At 41.1% G+C, this 23,639-nt stretch overlaps 1 protein-coding gene across 1 annotated transcript in view; it reads right to left on the reverse strand.

Moving 5' to 3' along the window:
- JARID2 (jumonji and AT-rich interaction domain containing 2) overlaps nt 1-23,639 on the reverse strand; it is a 254,197-nt gene that overhangs the window by 95,551 nt on the left and 135,007 nt on the right. Inside the window, 1 exon segment of the mRNA XM_028511671.2 lies at nt 998-1,139. Coding sequence (XP_028367472.1) covers nt 998-1,139 — 142 coding nt within the window.

The following is a 23,639-nucleotide window of genomic DNA, read 5'->3' on the forward strand; positions in this document are numbered from 1 at the left end:
TGTTAAGGATTTCAAATATCTATCAACACATGGCTCATCTTGTCCTTCTTAATTTTCCACCATACTCAGTTCTTCATTAGATATAAACATTCTAGATAGTTTCCAAAAAGTAACTATAACTATGTAGAAAGAGTAAACAAAAAGACCAGACCAGGGGAATTTTTTTTTCCTTTCCCCAACCTCTTAAACTAACAGATTCTAAGAAAACGTCATTAACCTAGTCATCCAGGAAAACATCAAGTATGAGAACGGAAAAGGAACAAAAGGAAATACAAATGTAAGTGGGGAGGGCAGCATGGCACAACACATCAGATATGAAATAAGGCAGATAACTAGCAAAGGGTTTTTAAAACACCCAATTAAAAGTATTATTATATAATGTCACTGCCACTGTTTGACCATGAAACCACAACCTCTTAACTACCATAGCCAACTTCCTTATCAAACTATCTAAAGTTTATTGAAGAAAGTAATCTTGGGGGGGGGGGGGAGACCTGCTAGTAAATTCAAAGCTTGAAGAACTAATTCCATACCTACTAACTTGGTTAAACACTAAGTGGATTTTTGCTTTCCTGATGAGGGGGAAAATTTTCTTCAAAAACACCACATTTAATTCTTCCAATTCATAGAAACATTTCTCCCCAGGAATGGCAAAATACCATCTAATATACTCGAGAAATACTACTGATGAAAATCAATTGAAATAAACAGGACAAGAACTATAACTTGGTGTCTCTTTGGCCAGTTTTCATGGCAGAAGCATGTTTTGTTGGGCCCATACCATTTTTTGTATGGTTACTTTTTACTTTTAGTTATAATTAGTGGACAATATTTAGAAACCAGAACATCTGACAAAAATTCAGAGTTCTGACTCCTCTATGAAAAATCAGGAGACCAGGTGAATGGGCCCAAGTTTGCTCCTTTGTGGCAAAAACTGGCACCTACTTTGTAGTCCCTGGTTTAAGGCACCGATACTTTCAGCCTTGTGTGTACTAACCTTTTCCTCGACGGCCCTTCTTCAAAATCTGAAGAACTAACATCGTTGCTAGTAGAGGACACTTGGGATGCATCATCCTTCTCATTCTCTGACTGTTCTGATGCTGGTCCTAATCCCTTAGACTGGCCATTACCAAGGAGCCCTACAGGTGAGAAAAGGGGACAAACACTTAAATACATGACATCAGGAAGCAGCACTTTACCACAGTTAACCCTACAGAATGGCTAGTGATGGACAGAAAAGAATTTAAAGGCATATATCCCTCTTGAAATGGGGACAAAAGTCATACCTCCCTACGTTGAACCTTTTATAGGAGTGAATGCCTAACAAAGAAACAATTGTAACAGCAAGAAATTCAAACAGAAATTTTTAATCATAATATACTGTACAGTTCTTTTTTAAAGTACATAAACATCTTTGTAGGGCTGGGAATGGAAAGGAAGAAAGGCATCTCAAGTGTTACCAATTCAAACTAGTTATCTTTCAAGGGCTAAATATTTACTCTAGAAATACTGAAGTCCTTTTGGAATTGCCTTCAGCAACCAGTACCTGCCACACACAAAAAAGCATCATTACTTTATAGCCGTATCATAGTTATTAACTAGAAATCCTACTACCCAACTTTCTCTTCAGAGTGATCCATTATATTAGCCAGTCACTGCACCTGTCTTTGACTTTCACAAAGGATCAAGACTGTCTATGACTACATATATGGTACCATTCGAAAGAGGGAGTCTTGGAGGGCCAGGACATGTAACCACATTGGAGAAAGGTCCTAGGGAAGGATTATACCATTTGATATGGAAGTATTTTAATAAGCAATAAGGTCACACAAATGGGTGACGGTTCAATAAAAAGCCTAGCAGATCTTCTAGTACTCAGATGTTCTTGTATCCAGAGTCCTGGATACAACTTAAGTTCTTCCCATGGGAAAGCTGTACCTACACAAGTGTCCAAAGCAGCTGGCACCCAATTTCACTGTCTAGCCACCAGCCTTGGGGGCATAAGCAGGAATGCTAGCACAGTATCTGTAATTTCACAGCCATGTGCTGGCTGTTAAATAAAGCCAAATGTGCCAGGTGATCCCATGATTTCTGTCCTTCCAACCCTTCCACCAATTCTGTAAGCACTTAATTCCCTGTATTAAATCCCTTTGTGGTTGAAAGAGTGGTCCCCATTAGTTGCACCAAACACTACATAAAACACAGTGGTAAAATTTTCTGAAAGAGCACAGTAGACTGTAACCAAACCTTGGGACTTGACCTGTTTATGCATGCATTTCCCCAGTTATCTATTTTTACATCATTTCAGAGTATGTATAATAACATAAGGCTGGAAATCTAATACAGTGCAGTAAATACAATCCCATGGCTGCCACTGAGACGTGGCTTTGAGAGTTATGACTACGATATGGAAATGAAAATACATACAACTTCCCAAAGAGAGAGAAAATGTGGGGAGTCTGCACTGTGAGGCAAAAAGAAGACATAACTGTGTGGCAATCCATGGGTCTAAGGGTAGAGATGTGGCCGACGGTTCAAAGATTAGAGCTGTGCTACTCATTACAGTGACCACTACTGAGCACTGGAAACATGGCTAGCATGGATGAGGAAATAAATCTTTATTTCATTTTAATTAATTTAAAACTGTGTAACAGTTCAATAATAATTTTATATTGATTAATTCTTCAAATATTCTGTATATATTAAGTAAAATATATGAAAATTCGTTTTAGCTGCTTTTTAAAGACTTTTTCAATTATGCTCTAGAAAACTAAAACTACATATGTGGGTTGAAATTATGTCCCTATTTATTAGCACTAAATTAGGGCACTTCACTAATGTCACATTGCTTGGGGACGGGGGAATGTCAGCCCACCAAACAGTATGAACATACAGATAATACCTAGCACAGTTAGGACAGTGGCCCAGGGACATAATAATTCATATTTGAGAAAGAGAGAGAGAAAGAGAGAGAGAGGCAGAGAGAGAGGGAGAGGGAGAGAGAGAGGGAGAGAGAGAGGGAGATGGATGAATTGCCCTACTTGAAAAGAATTGAAAATTCAAAGTAAAACTTCTGTTACAGAACCATATGTAAAATTAATAATTAAAAAAGCAGATATGCATCTTAAAGAAAAGATGTATACTCTTGGTTGAGTCCCAATTTTTAAATAGTACATAAGTACAAAAAGGAGAATAAAGCAGGAAAAGAGGGAGGAAATATAAATTTATCCATTCATTTTCTTAACACCTCCCGTATGCCAGGGATACAGGCATATGAAACAAAATCTGAACACCAGTGAAAGGAGATAGATCAACGAATATACATGGATGTACCAGTTAGTAGTATGTGGTACTTATAGGGCAAGAAAAAGTGATAGAGGAGGGCAATGAACATGAACCAATGGAGCCAGCAAGCAAGCCTGCAATATCAGCACAAGAAGAACAAAGTTAGAATTTGCAATATGCCTAAAAACAAACACAAAACCCAGTGGTGATGGTGGTGATGAAGGAGGAAGAGGAAGAAGAGGTGCTGATTTTGAAAGTGCTTATTTGGAGCAAGGATGAAATAAGGACTACATGATGCTTGGTGAAAAGAGGAAGAAACACTGCTGTACCCTTCCATACCCTTTGGTCCATAGCAAGATCTTAAATATTTCCCAAGTGAGTAAGCAGCAAGTGAATGAGTGATTTAGCAGAGAAAAGCTAAGCTATTCAATGACAGGTATACACTTGTTCTTCTAACAGGTATAACCTCGGTGGATGGTTGCAAATGGTAGTGGTGATTCTCGGGCTTGAGTATGAATCAGAGTCACCTGGAGGGTTTATTCAAACACAGTCCCCTAGGCCTCAACCCCAGTCAATCCTACTCTTAACAAATTCTCAGATGGTGCTGATGCTGATTTTGGTGGGTCCAGGAACCACCTTTTGAGAACCACTATTGTAGGGGAAAGGAAGACTCAAGTCAGTAACAGACCTAGTTGCCCTACAACACTACAAAGCTCTGGGCAAGTGAGAATCAAATACCAGGAAACCAATTATGACTGCACAAACTATGATCATACACTCAGTCCCAAACTTCTGTATGGGCACTCTTCCTCCTTTTACCAATAATTTGTGAAGTGAAAATAAGGCTGCTAACAAAACTTATGGCAAAGCTGTAAAAGCCAGCTAATGACAATGATAGACTTTTAAAAAGTAACATGCTGGGGAAAGTGTTCATGTCTAAGAGGCATCAATGTAGAAAAGAATATAACATTTCTTCCCTCCAAAACACAAACTGTCCAAGCACAAATGCAGGCAAACTGGATTATGAAACTCTAGATGAAAAATGGGGGATTTTAATGGACCGTATGTGAGCTCAATGTGAGGCAAAACAGATGAGGATGCTCTGAAACACTAAGGCAAGACTGTGCCAAATTAAAATGAATAAAAATAGTGGGTCCAGTGACTGGAAGCCTTCACTAATCTCTCCAAAGAGCTCCAAAATTTTCCCCGTTCCATGGATTAACAATTATTGATTGCCTCACCTACAGAGACATGGTTTGCTGACTTTCCAGATTAGAAAAATGGGGCTCATTCATAGGAAATTGATTGCCTGCTATGCAAATGGAAGGCCCCCAGCTTTTCCTAGCCTTTGTAAGGGGTGAGACTGACTTGTTCTGCATATGACTGACTTTTTCAATTTGTGTACTCCCATCCTGTATATGTCAGCACAAAGAAAATTTACATTTATTTTTAGCTAGTCTACATGGTTGGATAAATCTGTGCTTTTTCTTTTTTACATACTCCCCCCATCCCCCCTCCACAACACACACTCCCTTTTCACATCTCCGGTACACTGCCTACCCTCTTTCATTTTGAATGTTTTTATCCAAATCGTACTGCCTGCCCATCCAGAAGAGCCAGGTCAGCAGGATGGAATATGATGCCACAGGGCACAATAGCCATTATTGTAATATTCGACAAGCTAATGGGTGCTGCCTTTTCCTTCCCCTAACAAAGCCCTGCCAAGAATTTTTTCTATTATTTTTTTCAGTCAATGAGAAATGATGAAAAGGCATCCCCTCCTTCAAATACAAATTGGCTTTATTTTTCCAAACCCTTCCCCCAACCTACACAAACCTTTGTTGGGAAGAGGAGGTTAGACCGAGGAATTTCAATGGCCCAAAGAGTTAGTCTCCCCACATTAGCATTCGTTCTCCTTTATTAATATTCAGTAGGTTGAACTTAAATTAAAGCATGTCTATTGTCTTTCACAAAAGCAATAAATATGAGCTGAAAATTCCAAATCACTGCAGTAAAGGCTGCCTGGGGACCTCCTGCAACCATGGCTAGTCACCATCAGCTGACAGGAGCAGCATGTCACAGGGAGACCACACATCCTCCACAGTAGCAGTGCCGGTTCTCACAAGCTAAGAATCCCAAAGAAATCAGATAAAGCAGAACCCTGTCATCAAATTCAGCAGCTTTTCATCCTATCTTCCAAATCAGCAAGAAATGAAAAAGGTCGAAGGCCATACACTAAAACCGTCTTCTTTCTAAGACTGCAATAGCTCAGCAAAGAGAAGTAAGAATTCCTATTCTTGGAGGCTGGAGATACAGGATCTCCCTCTTGCCTTAATGTAAAGGGCGTTGGGAAAACTGAAGCATAAATGAGGCCAAAGATTCCTTTAGCTAAAGGAACTCCAACTAAGCAAATTGATGAGAGCTGCAGATTTCACAACACAAATGCTTACAGATAAGTTAATTCTTTACTAAGTAGCTAAAAAAGAGGCCTAGAATATATGTACAGTCTTTATGATTTTATGGTTTAGACACAAAGAAGTTTCACTAGTGCTCCTATTAGCTATACATACATGACAATACAAAACGGAAGAAAAACCTAATGCCTCTATTTCACAAAAGCAATGCTTAAAGAAGGGTTAAAGAGAAAAGAAAAACAAGGGGACTTTGAAGCTGTCCCCAAGCTTCCAAAACATCTGGAGCACACAAGACGCATATTACCGTATTAGGGAGAGTCAATGTATTTGGCTTTGTCGTAGAAGGGATGCACAAAAGGTAATTCAGTATTATAGAGCCAATGCCCGTCTGTCACCCTGTCACTGTGAGACAAGGTATCACATTACATATTAAACAGTCAAGCATCCAAAGAGAGCTTTCATTTTCAGCAGCTGTGTGTGTGTGTGTGTGCACGCGTGCGCACGCAAAAGCGGGTGTTGGGGGATGGGAGTGACTACAGCACTGAGTTGAGAGAATTATAAAAGCAGCCCCCTTGGTTGAGGTAGAACCCTCTCTGAGGTATTCAAAATGCATAGCTTACTGCCATTACTAGTGAAAAAGAAAGCTTATTCTGAGAGAAAAATTGGATTGTTTGCTTTTTGCGTTTGGATGCCAGAGAAAATCTGGCTCAGGCCAGCTTCTCAGGTTCTATAGGAATATGGAGTTTAAACCCAACTGTACACATTCGGGTCAGCAGCTAAGGGTTTCAATCTATCCTAGAGTCCAGAGAAAAGGGTGAGAAGTGCAGAGATGTAAGCGAAGCCAAGCCCAGGCTGGCCCACTGACATCCTCTCCATATCAAACTGCAGAGAGGGTTGAAAACAAATGACAGTCATGAGGCATGATGTCACTGCACACTCATGGTCAGCGAAGCGCGAACGAAAGAGGTTTAATACCTCAGCTTATGGAAAATAATTATCCCTTTCCCTGAGGAGAACAGCCCCTGAGCAGACCCGGACTCCCTTTTGTCTACTCTCAAATCATCTATGGAAAGATTCCCCATTCCAACCAAGAAAATGCAGTCCAAAAAGAGCCACGGGTCAAGAGTCCCAAGATACAGGGGCAACAAGGGTTTCTGTTACTTTAACACCCAGAAAGTGGATAGGAGGGAAGGAAGGCAGGCAGAGACAGACAGACAGACAGACAGACAATACCATAGAAGCCCTTCACAACCACCAGAATTTCATTTGCCACAAAACCTTCTTGGGGATTCTAAACCTCCTTCACATACTCTTTTTTTTTTTTTTTTTTGAGAAAAAGTGTTAGATAAAAACCTGACACAGTGATAGTTAACATGGAAAAGTTGAGCCACTGGATATGCAAGAAAAGCATCTGACCCTCTCCCCCTTTTTTCCCTATTTCAGAGTCAAGGAAATGGCTAAATTTGGGAGTCAAGCCGCAAGAGACAGACAGAACCCTTGAGACCAAGGGCATTTCTTCACTTTCAGGGACAAAGAAACAAGCCCAACAGACGTGTCACATTTACACACAGGAAGGGCAACCAGATCACTGCTCTAAGAAAACGGCCCTATTCTAGCTGACTAAACCTCAAATGAATGAAGAACATCAAAGACAAAAGATCTTTCCTTCACAAGTCGTTACCAGGAATCACAAGAGGAGAGAAAACACCTGACAAGGAGAGGAGGCTCCAAAACAACAACCCAAAAACCACAGCTGACCTTCATCGTTCCATTAAAAAAGCACCCATGATCTCTAGGACACATTTCTAGACCAGCCAAAAAGCTACTGAAACTCTGATCATCACAATAGTGAGCAAAACGTACTCTGCATTTGGGCACAAGCTCCCTTACTTCTTTGAGGGGAAGGGCTGGCTCTTCCTCCCTCCACATTCTCTCTTCCTTTGCACTCCACTCCTTCAGCCTTAACATGACTTTTACAACAATCAGGAAAGGTAGAGTATCTTGAACAACAATGATTATTAAAACATAAACATCCACAGTGCTCTATAATGAGAAGTTGTACTTTTGCATTCACTCATCATAACTCCTCTACTGCAGGCCAGAACTCCTCTTAGGTCCACACTCATCCCCACACCTTATTAATTTTATGCTGGCAAACCAGTCAAGTGCATGCCTACCAGGCAACCCACTTGTAACTGTCCATCAAAAGCAGGAATCCTTGGAGTCCTCTAGGAAATGCAACTTTGGCTTCCACTCACTAAGTAAAAGGGTTCCACTGTACAGATGGGTCAGTACTGAACACCCTAGAGGTCGAAGACTGCCTTCCACATTTAGAAGAAAAGTGATTAAATGCAATTTGGGCTGGTGCGAAATGAGCTGCAGAACAATGGCATCACTGCAGAGCATGGTAGAGGTAAGCAGGAGGCCTTTTTCAAGAAATTCTGTTAGATAATAAAACCAACATGTTAAATATTTTATGTTTAGATAAGCTAACGTGCCAAAATCCAATTTTACAAATCATAGAATTCGCACTTCTCAAAAGAATATTTCCATATATACAGCATGTTCTCAGCTAGTGACATTCTCAGAGAGCTAGTGCTAATGTACCTTTAAGTAATTACCATGTGTTTGTGTGTGCATATAATTTTTAAGCTTCACATCATCCTTACATTTACCCACACAAAGGTAAGTTACCCAAAGAAATGGGTTCTCAAATACTATTAGCAAGTCTCTACAAAGTTAAGCAAAGCTGGCTTTAACACAAATCAACAAACCCCACCAGGTTACTACTTTGTATACTGGCCTGGGATGACAAATGGGCACAACTCAAAATGCTTTGTGTCCTGATTGACATAATGCGTGGGTAAGGAAACAATCATACCCTCACCTCCAAACCTCTCTGGCTGCCTTTATGCCATAAGACAAAAACAATGGACCCCATAGAAGTTCTAAGTTGTTTTGTCTTAGCATGACTGGCAAGAGCAGAAGTTTCCCTGTACCCTCATCACCTCATTCACATGCAGGCCAATGTATATCATTTTTAGAGGACTATAAGGAAGGATTAAGTGGGCTCTTCAAAGTAAAAAAAATAACAAACAAAACCTCCTACTGACAGCAAACAAGTTCAAAGAGGCCTGCCGCCTCCCAGAGCACCCTTCTTTCCCATTCTGAAATCGAATGGAAGCAGAACAGAAGGCAGGGCTCCAAGCATGTGGCCACAGAATCTGCAAAGATTTGAGGCACCTAAAATAAATGGCTCCTAATATTCATTTGTGTTTTTGTCTATTAATACAAACATGGATTAATGCACGAAATATGGGAGAAAAATCGAGAGCACTGGAAATTGAAAGCCTTAATGTCTAACCTAGAATTATTTAGTATCTATTTACATGCCTCAGTTTCCTCCATCTTTCAAGGAAAGATGTAGAGAAAGTCTGAGGGGAAATAAAAAACCATCACACTGTTTATAAAGGAAACTAAAGCTATGGTGGGGATGAACTAATTAACTTTAAGCAAACATCTATTTTTAAAAGCTGGGAAATGATCATATACATTGGCAATAAAATAAGGGGATCAGCCATAGCTACATGGCATTCAGACCCCAGACAGAAATGTCTCAATTCATACAAGCCTGGCTAAAACTGCAGATTTGGCCAAAATGGTCAACAGAGCAGAATGCTTTAAGAGCGACATTAATTCTCTCTTGTAAATTTCCACAGTGCCTTTGCAGGAGCCACCATTGCCCCTAGGGAGGATACCAAAGCTAAAAGAATGTTAATATTAAGCAAATCACAACACTTTTTACATACTCATATACATAGCACCTTGCCATCCATAATGGATTTAATCAGGACCCCAGCAGGGAAACCCACAAAAGGCCTATTTCTCCAACAAAAGCCATACCAGCCTGAAACAAATCTAGAGCTATTTGGTTTTTATTTTATTTATAGGAACAGACCTTCTATTCCAGGTTCCTCAAGATAAGCCACCAAAAACTGCACCTGACAGACCCGTGGAGCAGCCATCCTCAGAGCCGGATCATTGCAGAGAGACAGAGAGGAAGGAGGACAGAGGGAGGGAGGGAGGAAGGAAGAGCTCGGAGAGGCAGGCTCCAGAGCACTTGTCAACAATCCTCCCTGTACGTAATAAGCAGGCGGCAGTGCAGATTCCGGCAGTGCAGATTCCGCTCAGCAATAGGATGGCCGAGCAGCACGGGGAGGGGGGGGAGACGAGGAGAGAAGGTTATTTATGTGCAAAGGAGGGAATCTAACACCCAAGAGGAGGGGTCTGGGGTTTTTTCCCCCTTTTTGATAAACTGCCATGCAAAAAAAAAAGGAAAGAAAGAAAGAAAAGAGCGACTAGCTTTTCATCCTGTAATTTCCCCAACCTGCAATGCAGACAAATCCTTATTTTAGAATTTTTGACATGGGGTGGGCGGGGGGCGGGGGTGGTGGTGGCCAGGGAGTTGACACCTTTGATGGGGGCAGTCCACACTTCTGTATGCCCAGTCTATCAGACTCTCACCCCCACTCCATGCACACACTCCACCCCCACGGACAGTGGGGGTCCATGGCACATTTTCAATGGCATCTCTTTTTAATATCATAATCTGTGTCATTCAGCACTTGCCTTTTATTTATTTTTATTTGTTTTTTGGCTGGGAAACCTGGGCAGCTCTCCAGACAGACTGCAGAAGTCTCTTTCCACATGCTCCTCCTCGAGCCCCCTCCCCCTCCCTCCAACTCCAGCTAGGAGGGTGCTTCATTACTTATGTGAGGACCGCATGGGCCACAGCTGCCCTCCCCACCCCAACACATGGACAGCCCTCCCCCAGGCACATAATTTCATCTAATCTAATAAAATAGAAGCTGTTTTCCCTCATTTTTTTCTTGAGAATCTTTCACAAAACAGGCTCTGTGGCCTGGCAGCTGCGAGAAGGGTGAAAAAGGCAAGAATCCAACAAAGCTGGCCAGTTCCCTGGCCTCAGATAACTGAAGCTTGCATCTCCTTTCATATGTCATAAAGCTTTTTGGTTTTTAACATCAATTCTTTTGAAGCTTTTGAACTTCAGCTGGCAATTATAATGTCCAAAACACATGTTCTGAACACCATCCCACAGTTTCCTCTTTATGCTTTTCCAGAGGGAAAAAAAGATGGTGCATCACCCTCAAAGAACCCACATGGCATTAAAAGTTTTCCTCCTAGATTCATCCAAGGGAACTGGGAATAGAATGTCCCTTACTGTTATCTTTAGTCTCTTGTTGTTGTTGTTTAACCAACGAATAAGCCCCCTCTGGACTTTATGTGGGTAACTTAGACCTCACCAAAAAAACCCTTAATATGCTCAGGGTTTGCTCAGGGTATCTAGCCAACAAATCACCAGGGTGTATCTACATGCCTCGCTTCTAAACAACAAAATATCCGAACGTAGGTGATGGCCTTCCCTAATCTCTACTTAATATCCACTACTTTAAAATCAGAATTGTAGTCCTGGCCTGGTAGCTCAGCTGGTTAGAGAGTTGACCCGATACACCAAGCTTGCAGGTTCAGTCCCCAGTCGGGGCACATACAAGAATCAACCAGTGAACGCATAAATAAGAAGAACAACTCAAGCAATCAATCTTTCTCTCATCAGTAAGTAATTTTTTAAAAATCAGAATTACAGACAATCTAATACAATCCCCCACTTTATATGGGAGTAAGCTAAGCCATATGCAGGAATGGTTCTTAAACAAGATCACAGAGCCAGTTCCCTTCCTTAGACAGTCTTAACAAACTGAAGACCACTGTGAATCCTGTGGTGTTTGGGGGTAGGGACAAGTCACACACTGGAACAACCTTATGATACAACTCCCTGTGGAATATACAGTTGGAAATTCCCTCTCCTGTCTTTCCACACCTAGTGCAGGCTCCACAAAGCAAACCTTCATCTACTCTCCAGTGCCGATATATTCCTCTCATGTTGAACGACTGTTTGGCAGATGTCCCACGGCAGCATAAGTTATACACAGTCAATTAAAGGGCATTTAAGAGATGACTATTTGGCTGTTTTCCTCTTCTTTCTGCTGGGACCTGTCTGTTGGTCCTTTGCTAATCAAAAGCACCCAAAAGAAAGAACTGGAAAGGAGATAAGAGGCAGACCTTTGGATATACGGTAATTCTGAGGAAAGGTTGTTAAGAAAGGAGAAACCACAAGACATTAACAACTGGCCAGAAATGAAGCTTGAGAATCATCTATGGAAACTTATCCCCAATCATCTGACAAGAGTGTGCACTGGCAACAGAGTTTGTAGCCATCAGCCCTACTCTCCCTGACTTCACTGCTGCTTCCTCTTCCCATCGACTATAAAAGGAACAAGGTATTTAAACTGAAAAAGGTAAGACCTAACAGGATGATGGCCCCGGGCTGCTTTTACTTCCAAAACCATTACCAACATCTGATGGCTCTCAGTATTTCCTAAAATAGATGCGTAGGTAGCTAGCTAAATGTGCCCAACTCTGGCCTGTGATCAGCTGTTGAGTCAGGAAGGAGAGCTGGAAAACTATTTGCCTATGAAAGTCAGAAGGTTTTGGACTGTTTAGATAAAATGCTGGTCTACCAAAGAGGAAATGTATCAACAGTTTCAGGGAGACTAACACCACCCTCTGGGAGACACATGATAAAACTGACAGCTAGGTTCAGTTTAAAGAATAGCAACACAACCCTCACTATTTAAATTCTGAAAAAAGGGGAAGGGTTATGGGTGAGACTGGCAAAGACTATTTCTTTGTTCGAAGTTATTATGAGTACCACCAGCTAAACCTGAATGGTCAAGGATCGGAGCAAGTCCCAATTCTTAAAGACTTCTCAAATATTACCAACTTCAGTCTCCCCAGTTTCGTTTAATTTTTACTAATAAAGAATATCTGCAGCGCTGTCTGCTATGGCTTGGTGAGATGGGCATGGTTCTACAAACCAGAAAGTCTCTGGTTCAATTCCTAATCACAGCGCACACCTGGGTTGCAGGCCAGGTCCCTGGTCAGTGGCATGCAAGAGGCAAACCAATCGATGTTACTCTTCACAGTAATGTTTCATTCTCTTTCTCCCTACCTTCTCCTCTAAAAAGATATAAATTCTTTAAAAAAAGAAAAGGAGACCCACAGCCAAACCCAATTATTAAAACATCACGTATGTGCTTCCCCTTCCTACTTATTTTTTTAGTTACAGCACAAATATGTATACCTAACTAGTATATTATTTCACTGTGCTGGACTATGAACTTCACAAAAAAGGTATCACACCATGTTTAGTCATAGAGGACTTGTTTTTCCCAACTCCTCATTAGTTATACTAAGATCTACCCATGATTTTGCTTAATCTTTGCCCATTCATTTTCACTATTATTTATCATACTCTATAGTATGACTATTGCACAATCTATTTTGATTCTCTTGTTTTGAAGTGTTGCCAGTCTGCTGCTATCACAAACCATGCTGTAAACATTCTTCTGTTTGTGCCCTGGAAAGCAGGCACTAGGCTTATCTGGGATACACACCTAGGAGTAAAATTATTGGAAATTCTTCAGTATACAAATACTCAATTTTACAAGTTAATGGTAAATTGGTTTCCAAAGCAGGTATCAATTTTCACCTGTGCACCAGCAATGTATCATTGTAATCTCTAAATGTTTAAATATAAAGCTCTCCCATTACTCAAGACTCCAGAGAACAAGGCACTCCAATTGCTACTTCGGAAGAGAACAGAATTTCAGGAAGGGTATCTTATCCTAAGAAATGCTGTGTGCCAGCCAAGTACATGGCTGCCATCCCACCTAATTATCACCCGAACAATAGGATATCTGAGGGCATATTTTGCTGGTGAGAGTTTTGGAATCATGAACCTACCTATATGTGCGTAACTCCAGCAGCCCACTGGCTGCACTTCATCTTTTAAAAATATACTACTGGAGCAAACCCCCATCTAAGACTTAAATAAAATGTGAGAGACCAATTCATTTGCACATCTTATTCAAATCTGGATATCTAATAGTACCCTGTGTTGATTAATTAAAGAACCTGCTGCCTCATAAGCATTAAGACTTTGTTTAATACATGTATCAAATCAAGGAATTCAGTGCATATTTAGAGCTAGAACCCATCTCATAAAGGAAAGATAGGCCTTACCGAGTTGGAACAAATCTGCAGCATTCCTGTATCATTCACATCTGCCTCCAAAAGCTCCAATTTCCTACCACCTATACAAGTCACTGCACACAAAGGTGGCACCTTAGCATTTGGGTTGTATGCAACTCAACATTTCCCCTAAAAATGCTTACTATAAAGGAGGGGTAGGGGTGCCGTGGATTTCCCCGTGTGAGAGAAGGGCATAAGATTTTGGAGTCTGAGAATTTCATATAGGAAATAAAGGAATTTTAATGATCATACTGCATTAGTCATGTTTTCATAAAGATATTTGTTATTTGGGCTGCATTATATAGTACTGATCACATCACCTAGGTTGTGATAAGAAGCCAATGCAGAGAAGTAATCCACTCTGCTAATATTTGATTTTCAAAATATTATTGAAGTGTGGGCACTTTACAGCAGCCGTCATAATAATAATAAACATTACTTGTTAGATATTTAAATGAAAGTTAATACACTGGCAATATACCAAGCAGAATTAGGTGCACATGGAGTCTGGGTTGGACTCCTTCCAAGAGGGCTTGGTAATTCCTGAAGCACCAACAGCGCTCAACTAACTGTATAATTCATGTGGTTGGCTCTATAGCCAACTTGACTTCAAGGTCACACTGTACAATTATAAAATAATACCAATAATTACAAATACACAGTAGGGAGATCTAGGCTGGGTGACTGTATATTAACTGGTGAAACAAACTTAGTTTTTAGTCACTAATACCAATGAAATGGCACTATAATTAAACCAGAAAATTCAAATTAGGAAGCTAACAGAAAAAACAATGTTCCATCAGATTTTTTTAATTAAGGAAAAAAAAAAAAACTGGTTCACTCGGTCAGCATCTAGCACTATAAAACACAATGGTTCACAGCACACACCACACAATACAGACAAGGCTGCCTGGTTCTAATTGGAGTTTTACTCAACCATCTGAATTTTAAAGAGAATCACCCAAAGCACTCCATGCCTCAGTTTCCACACCATTCAATGGACATAAGAACAACCATGGTTGGTTTAATTAATGCTGATTATATATATAAAAGGGTCAGTAGTACATAGTAAGTGCTACCTATAGAGAATGCCTTCACAAATTTCGGTGCTAATGAATTGCCCAGAACTTTTGTTCAATGTATTCTTTTAATCATTTGATTATAAAAAGAAACCTAAGATAAATCATATTTTAGCCTTCAACATATTTTTAAATGATTCAGGTAATACATTTGAAAAGGTAAACACAGAAATAATACCGAGTTAAAAAAGATTATCAACACTGAAATTACTCTGAAAACATGAGACATAACAACACAGAGTAAAATTCAATCGGAATCTCACCATTCTCATTTTAGTGACTGAAGAAAAATAAACAGTGGAAAACTATGAGGGGGTATCCCCAAAACTTGGAATTTATTTACAAAAAATTGTGTATTAATTTTTACATGTTTAAACTTCAGTTACCTTCAAAGTTCTCTCCATTTGAGGCAATACTCCCATCGAGACAGTTTTTCCACTGTGTAAAACAGTTTTGAACATGTTGATTTTGATGCCCTTTAGTGCTTCAGCCATTTTTTTTGTTTTACCTCTTCCATGTTGGCAAAACGTTTCCCTGTGAGGACTTTTTTCATCAGAAAATTAAAAAAAAAAGTCGCTCAGGGCCAGATGGGGTAAATAGGAAGGGTGGGACATGGGGTTCGTGCCATTTTTGGCTAAAAACTGCTGAATACTCAACACAGTGTGAGCAGGTGCACTTGTAAATCACCCATCGTGAAAAGGGCAAACACACTGAAGGCCTCTTCAAACACATTCACTGAAGCTGAACACAGCCTCTCACACCACCACCAGCTAGTACACTGCTACAGCTGGGTTCCTAGAACACTCACCTACCAGGGAAAGCCTGTACTACAAGAAGCCCACCCTCCAGAAGATAATTCTGCATTTTTGGGGGGTCCCTCACCCCTTATGTTCAAAAAGTACTAAAATGAAGTGACTCAGGTCACTACTGAAGAGTAGTTGATCACCTTTTCAAACCTCTGCTTCTGATAAAACCTACACTCCCATAAACTGCTAATGTGAAATCCAGTGTTTCACTTCTAGAAAGTAATACTAAGAAATTAATCAGAGAAACAAAGATTTATAAGCAAGGATTTCAACACAATTTAATTATTTGTTGCTTCTTTTACTGGTTTAAATCCTGTGTCTTTAAAAAAAAAAGTCTACGTTAGCTTCCTGAGTCATGCAATAGACTGGCCACTAGTGCTTTGGTTTTCAAACCTGGCTATACCTCATGACACACAGTCCATAAAGGTACTGGGGTAGCTGGCTTGGGTTCTTCATGTATAGCAAATGACACATTCATTCTGTCAAACCTCAGTGCCTCTGCACATGCTGTTCCCTCTTTTAGAATATTTTCTCCTCCCTCTGCCTAGAAATCTCCTGTTCCTCTTTTGGTCAGCCCTCAGTGACACCCACCACCTGCTATGCAGGTGCTACTTCAATACAATACCCACAGTGACAAGCAAACACTGACATGTCATGGTCCACAGCCAAGAGGATTTAGTCTTGCTTATCATAATAACCCTCAAAACCTAGCCCATACCTAAAGAAAATGGCTGAGGCCTAATAAAACTGTTGAAAGAGTAAGTTGCTGCTTAAGGCCATTTCAGGCCTTTGTAAGCCTGAAGCACTCTACCTCAAAGACCCCATTCTACAACTTACCAAGCATTCAAAGGTTCCCCTTTTCTTCCTGGAGAGAAAAATGTTTCCATGAATTATCTCTGTGTTTACAAGTATTTGGCTAGAACAACCCAGGTAATTTATAATAAATTGATCTCTCAGGATTTACTGAACAAAGTTAGAAATTCTTGGGAAATAGCCTCCAAATTTTCAGGTGAAATAAATTAGAATGCTCCTAAACCTAACACTCAAAAATTTCACATTATGTTTTCTAAACATTTAACCCCTTATTAATTTCAATTTTAAAGTTTTCTTTGTTTTGAAGCCAACAATTTCTTTGTCTGTAAAGCTGTTCTGTACCTTCCTCAAAGTACTTAACCTTTTATATCCTGCTTAGATATAAACTCATTTAGTTACTAACATGTTTAAATGACAAAAGACAAAATTAACTATAATTCTCCTACCTTATTTATGAAGTAAGGTCACATCACTCATGTAACTTTGTGTGCATTCTTCCTCATTTACCATACTGAGACTACTACTAAACATGAAACGATTTGTTAAAATTATTACACGGGATGTTTTATAAATATCATTTTCAAAAACTTACAAACATGAGGAAAAGCCAAATGTTTTAAACAGCCGAGATTCTACCGTACAAAACAACTGAATTGGGTTTAAACACTTGTAAGAGTGCAGAAATCAGACCAGAGGAAACAAAACATACTAGCAATTAAAAAACAAAGCAAAACTATATTCTCTCCAGTGGCCATCTTGATAATTTTCTGAAATTACTAAATTATTCTTTATTAAATAAGTTACTTTAAATACACAGTAAAAAAATTGCTTTTGTGGAACTAACAAAATACCTGGGCATAAGTGAGAACAGTAGACAACAAAGACAATTCTGAAGTCAGCAATACATTGCTACACTGAAGTCAAGGATAATATGAATGCCATGACATTGATGCCATAGGCAAAAGTATTCTGAAATTGTCCAAAACACTGAAAGGCATTTGAATAGAAAATTACTGCTCTTTTCACTTTGTTAGCATTGTCTATATAAAATACCATGAGGGTAGTCGGAATGTTTCTGAAATTAAGTACAATGGCTATCTAGAGAGACCTGACAAAAACAACCAAAAAAGAGCGTAAGTACAAAAGAGAACCATGTCACCGCTATGCTCACCCTGACTCTTGAACAAACTATCTAAAATTCTGTAGCCTCTAGTCACTAAAACTAATCAGATCAGCTAGGTATCTAGTCACAAGGTACTGGTGGCCAGTGGCTTCTATAAAAGACAACGCAGCCCTGACTGGTGTGTCTCAGTGGGTCAGACATCATCCCACAAAGTGAAAGGTCACCAGTTTGATTCCCAGTGAAGACACTTGCCTGGGTTGAGGGTGGTCCCCTGTTGGGGTGCACGCGAGAGGAAACCAACCGATGTTTCTTTCTCACAACATTTCTCTCTCCCTTCTACTCTCTAAAAATAAATAAATAAATAAAATATCCTTTAAAAATAAAAGACAACACAGATATAGAACATTTCAATCACTGCAGAAAGGTCCACCTGATAAAGCCAATCTACAGATTTGTATGTATTTAATCTCAAGACTTTGCCGCCAACAGTCTCTCTTGCCTCTCTCATGTCCTCTTAGGAGCTTCAACCCAACAGGGCAAGTCAGACAGCCAGTGATTTCTTTTAAGGAAGCATGGTAAAAAGGAGAGGAGGGGCAAATGGAGCAGAAGCTGCCAAATCCCCTTCAATTCAGAGCAGATGGTTCTCGGGGTAATCAGCCTAGCTTTTAGAAGAGCAGAGAAGGGAAAACAGAGATTGTTGGAACATTTAAAAGCTGGGAGCTTATTAAGAAAACTAAAAACTGTAGAAAAACTTGCTCTTTGTTTGTAAAGCAATTACCCCAAAAGGTGATTTAGATCATAAATGGTTTTAGGTGACCCTGATGTAGCTGGAGAGTGAAAAAGGTCAGCAACCACCAACTAAGTCTCATGAATGAAGTGCCACATGAAATTATTCTACTTACACTCACATTTTGTTACACTCAAGGTTATAGGCAGAAAGAGGTGTATACCCACACTCAGCCTGAGTTCCTGCACACACAGGAAAAATCCAGAGAGAAAGCGTCACCCTGTAGTTCTGTGTGCAGGCAGGACTGGGGGATGTGGATGGGAAAAGTTTACACACACCATAGGAGAGAAACATTTCCTCACTAAACAAAACCCAACTGGGACAGGGATGTGCCAAGTGCCTTCTTTTACATACAGAGGAAATCAGTGAAGAAAGAGAGAACTGCTCACCATGATACCCAGTTATCGATGCAACTAGAATTATAATCCAATGTATCTTTATTCCCCCTGATGCATCGAGTATTGCTTTAAATGGCTGGAATCTACGAATTTTGGTTTAATGATTCAACACTTTGCTATGTGAATGGTTATATAACATAGCCTCTACCACTTCTGAAAAGCTGCTAAAAATATGTAGGCCCTAAGAATTTTCTTTGCTTGACCCAAACCCAAAGTTTCATTGCCATACTTTTAGTCTACGGCCACTTTGTCCTTCAACCTGCCTCAGGTCTCCCTCTCCAACCAGCCAGCACACATCCATCTCCTTTTCCCTCCCATGTGCCAGCTCAGAAAGCCTTCTAGCCTTCTCCCAGGCTCCTCAGAGACTACAGAACCTAGTAGCACCCCACCTACGCAAACATCACTCCTGCCCTTCCCATAGGGCAGGTTTTGCCAACATCATTGAGGACAGACCTACTGGGGGAAACTAAACAGGAATCACTTCCTTCAAGCTCAGTCAGAGCTTCTGCTCCTTAAGTCCCAGGGCACAGGGCAAACCCATTTTAATGCAGTCCAGTAGGGATGCTGTTTTATGACACAGCTATAGCATTTATAGGACGGAGTTAGGTAATATATATCTAGAACTTCAAGTAACAATTGCCCTTGAATGCTAATTTTCAGCCAGGTACTAAGGACTTTAAATAAACCACCTCATTAATCCTAAAAGTATCACCTCGGAGAAAGAAATGATCACTCCATTTTCAGAGCTGAGAAACAAAAGGAGCCAAACAGAATGGCCAAATAGGGTTTGTTAGTTGTTTTCCCCTTGGTGGGATGGTGGGGCCACCCTGTCAGGGTAACAGCATGTTCCTCCCTGCCAATTTCCATCAGCAGAGTCAGAGGGCTCTGGTCTCCTGGCCCAGACCTGGCAGGGGAATGAATGCCCACCATTTCTCTCCAGTAAGCCTCTAGGTCACCTACATTCACAGCTCCAGGGCTGTGAGCTCGGACCACTGCAACTTGGCCTGCTTTTAGTTTCAGCCCGTCCTGGAACATGCAGTCTGGGTGCACATGGGTGCTTTCCTTGAGGATTTACAATGTAGAGATATACTAAACTCCCTGCCTGCCTCCCCCACCCCCCAAAAAACACAGTTAATTCCTCAGACAAAAAGCACTCAAGCTTAATAATTTTTCACAAAGGGGCTAAGTAACTGGAGGAGAATGTGTGTGGAGTGGGCCAGCAGTGGTGGCCAGTATCCTCCTATCCACTACCAAGAGCAGCCACTTGATGGCAATCTTAACCTATTCCCTTGAAATTCTTCCACAGAGAAAGACCCCAGGAGGGCAGGAGCACCAAGAGTGGCCTGGACTGCACAACTGGGACAGTGCTAGTAAAGGCAACTTTGCTTCCCCTGTGTGTGCAGAGGCAGGGGTGTAAAAATATGGATGAAGAAAGGCTCCGTCAACATTCTCCCTTGGGCTACACACTTCCATGTCCACAGACCTCACTGGGGCCAAGATGGAAGTGACCGTACAGGTTTTTCAGTCAGACAGTGCAAGGAAGATGGAAATCTCTCAGGCCCAATGGCACATTCACATTGGGCTTTCCCTCCAAGTGTAAGGCAGACAGATGGTAACAAACAGGATAATAAATCAATGGCAAGCTCATGCGTCTTGTCTCAGCACCTTGTCCCCTGAAACCACAGGAAAAAAAAAGAAACCAAAAATGAAAAAAGGCAACTTTCCTTAGTAGAAGGTACAATACCTGTTGAATAAAACAGCCCAGTACTTTCCATCTTCTCTAAGTTGTAAAAGAGGACAAAGAAATGAAAACTGATGTGCATCTTCCGGAGTAAAGGCTCTCCAGGAAACACAATACACTCTGTAAACTGCATTTATGACGCACTTCTATTTTCAGCAGCAGGGAGATTAGCATAAAAAATTGGAGAGGAATTGGGTGGGGGGAGCAAACAGTATTAACATCAGAAAATGGTAGGTGATCTTAGCCTCAGTCATTACATGTTCTCCCACCCAGTTCAACCCGGCCCCGTGCGATGGCTTCGTAACTCTTGGCTCCTCAATTTATAAGAGTTCAGGCAGAGAGTGGAGAGTTTGCCAATATTTTCCTCTGAGGGATTCAGAAAGTGCCAGCTGAGAGCCTTCCAGCTCACCCTTTAACACTTTCCAACTGAGTAAACTGGAAAGGCCCTTTTCAAACAACTCAAGTAGTCGGAAGTTGGGAAATCTGCTGGGTGAGGACAGGGTAAAGCCACCAGGGTACAGGCTCATCTATTTACAATGTAGATCCCTCTAGAAAGTACCAGGCCTGCTGCAAATGCAAAAAGTAAATATGGAACACTCTCCCATGGGTATGATCGTATCTGAATAGGGTTTGTAGACCTTCTGGAGTGAGGTGCAATTTTTAAACACATGGATTCCAAACTCCAGGGCCAAAGGAAGGAGAGTGTCAGAAAAGAGCTGTCTCCAAAGTAGATACCTTCCTGTGTGAGAAGGCAACATGACCCCTTCAAACTGTAAGGAAACGGACATTTCTGACAGCACCTGAAACTGGCCTGGGGGTCTCTGGCCCCGATGTCTCTGCCTCTCATCAAGGCCAGGGTGCCACCTACTTGCCAAGGGAAATGTGGACCTGGTTAAGGAATAACCCAGAAGACAGTGGTGGGGCAGGTCACACAGGAAGTGGCCTTGTGTGCAGAAAGAGCTGAATCATTAGATCCCAAGTGAAATGAGCCAAGTACACTAATGAAAAGCTAGGGAACAGGGCAGAGAGAGGAGAAACAGGGTCTCAACACAGAGGCATGAGGAGCTTTAAAGTGCAGGGAGGAAAGAGCCTGAAAGTTCTCCTTGGCACAACACAGGGATCGCCTGGCTGACCGGCTAGGCTGACACTACTCTCCTTGATTGGCAGGGCTAAGGTTATAAAACAAGTCACGTTCCTCCATCTCTGTCCCCAAACATGTACTGTTTTATGATCTTTTGGAAAGAACTTATGAAAAAGCTGAATGTGGGACTCTGCAAAAACACCCTGAAGAGTTTAGACAAAGCTAGAAAGCTATGAGATTTGGCAGCAGGGGAGGTTGAGTAACAAGTTGAAACTAGAAACTACAGGATTTATGGACTGTAGGGTAAAGTCCCCAAGCATTTCTGGTTATCACTCTTCTGGCTTTAAAGATACACCATATGGGACTCTAAACATTTCATCTGGTTCACGTGTTAACAGATTATATCCAAAAGCTAAGCAAAATACCCTCTAAATTTGGGGGAAATGGGATCCAAGACATTCACAAGCAAAGGAAAACTGCACTAGTCCATGGTGGCATATCTGATAGTAATTAAAGATCCATAAATACACACACCACAGAATTCAATTCATAAAATGGGTCAGATTGAGAAAACATGAGGCTCTTCTCCAAGTACAAGGAGGTAGGTGACAAGTGTAAACTCCAGGCATGAGGAAGTCGCCTCTGGCAGAGAGTGCGGGCCTATCTAATTACCCTACCACAGGTCTTCCCTTTCCATACATTTTGAGAAATGAAAATGGTTGGAAGGCACTGCTCTAAATTATATTTACAGCATAATATTCAGGCAAGTAAGATGAATTCCCCCAACATCACGTAATCCCATGATTTTTCCCAGAAAAAATCAACAACAGAAACATCCTTCCAGGGCCATCTCAATTGTCACTCCCCTCCCAAATCCTTAAGGACTTTTTTTTAAAAGATTTTATTACCGTATTTATAGGACTATAAGACTCACCAGACCATAAGAGGCACCTAAGTTTTAAAGGAGGAAAATTGTGGGTAGGGGGAATTTTTGAAGCAAAAAATGTGGTAAAATATTTAATAACCTGTGACCCCACCCCACCACTGCCACCCCCCCCCACAGTGAGCCAGGTAAGCCAGGTAAGCTTTGGACTATAAGATGCACCCCCACCCTCCCACAAATTTGGCGGGGGGCGGGGGGGGGGGGGGGAAGAGAGCATCTTATAGTACAAAAAATACGGTAATTTACCTTCAGAGAGAGGGGAAGAAAAGGAGAAAGAGGAAGAGAAACCTCAGTGTCTGGTTGCCCACTCCTCACTCCCAACTGGGGACATGGCCTGCAACCCAGGCATTTGCCCTGACTGGGAATCAAACGAGCAACCCCCTAGTCCACAGGCCAGCACTCAATCCACCAACCACACTAGCCAAAGGCTCCTTACAACCTTTGATTCACACTGTTTGCCCTTTTCTTAGGGGCTCTAGGCCTTCTGTAGCAACAACTTTTGCAAATGAATCATGTTTCGATCCCTACTGACGTATGGCATTGGGGTTAACCCAAGTAGTCTCACAAAAACAGGTATTCAATAAGTAAGTCCACGTTTAATTTCACCCAACTGCAAGGAGCAATAACTTAAAGGTCAAACAGCTCTTGGGGTTTCCTGATGTGATATACCAGTAAATTGTTCTAATATCACTTAAGCACAAAAAGAACCATGTTGTAGATTAACAAGGAAATTAATTTTACCTAAAATCAAAACAAAATAAAATCATCAGCACCTCAAAGTAGTACCAAATTCTAGACCATTATGGACTGAATGTGTCCCCCACCCCCAATTCTGAAGTCTAACACCCAGACTGTGTTACATGAGGTCATTAGGGCAGGGCCCTAATCACTAAGGCTGGTGTCCTCACAAGAAGAGACACCAGTGCACTGCCTCTCATAGCCGTCCAAGGACACAGCCAGGAAACCATCCTTCACCACACACTGAATTGGCTGGCAC

Source organism: Phyllostomus discolor, chromosome 5, assembly GCF_004126475.2.
Source record: "Phyllostomus discolor isolate MPI-MPIP mPhyDis1 chromosome 5, mPhyDis1.pri.v3, whole genome shotgun sequence".
NCBI lineage: Eukaryota > Metazoa > Chordata > Mammalia > Chiroptera > Phyllostomidae > Phyllostomus > Phyllostomus discolor.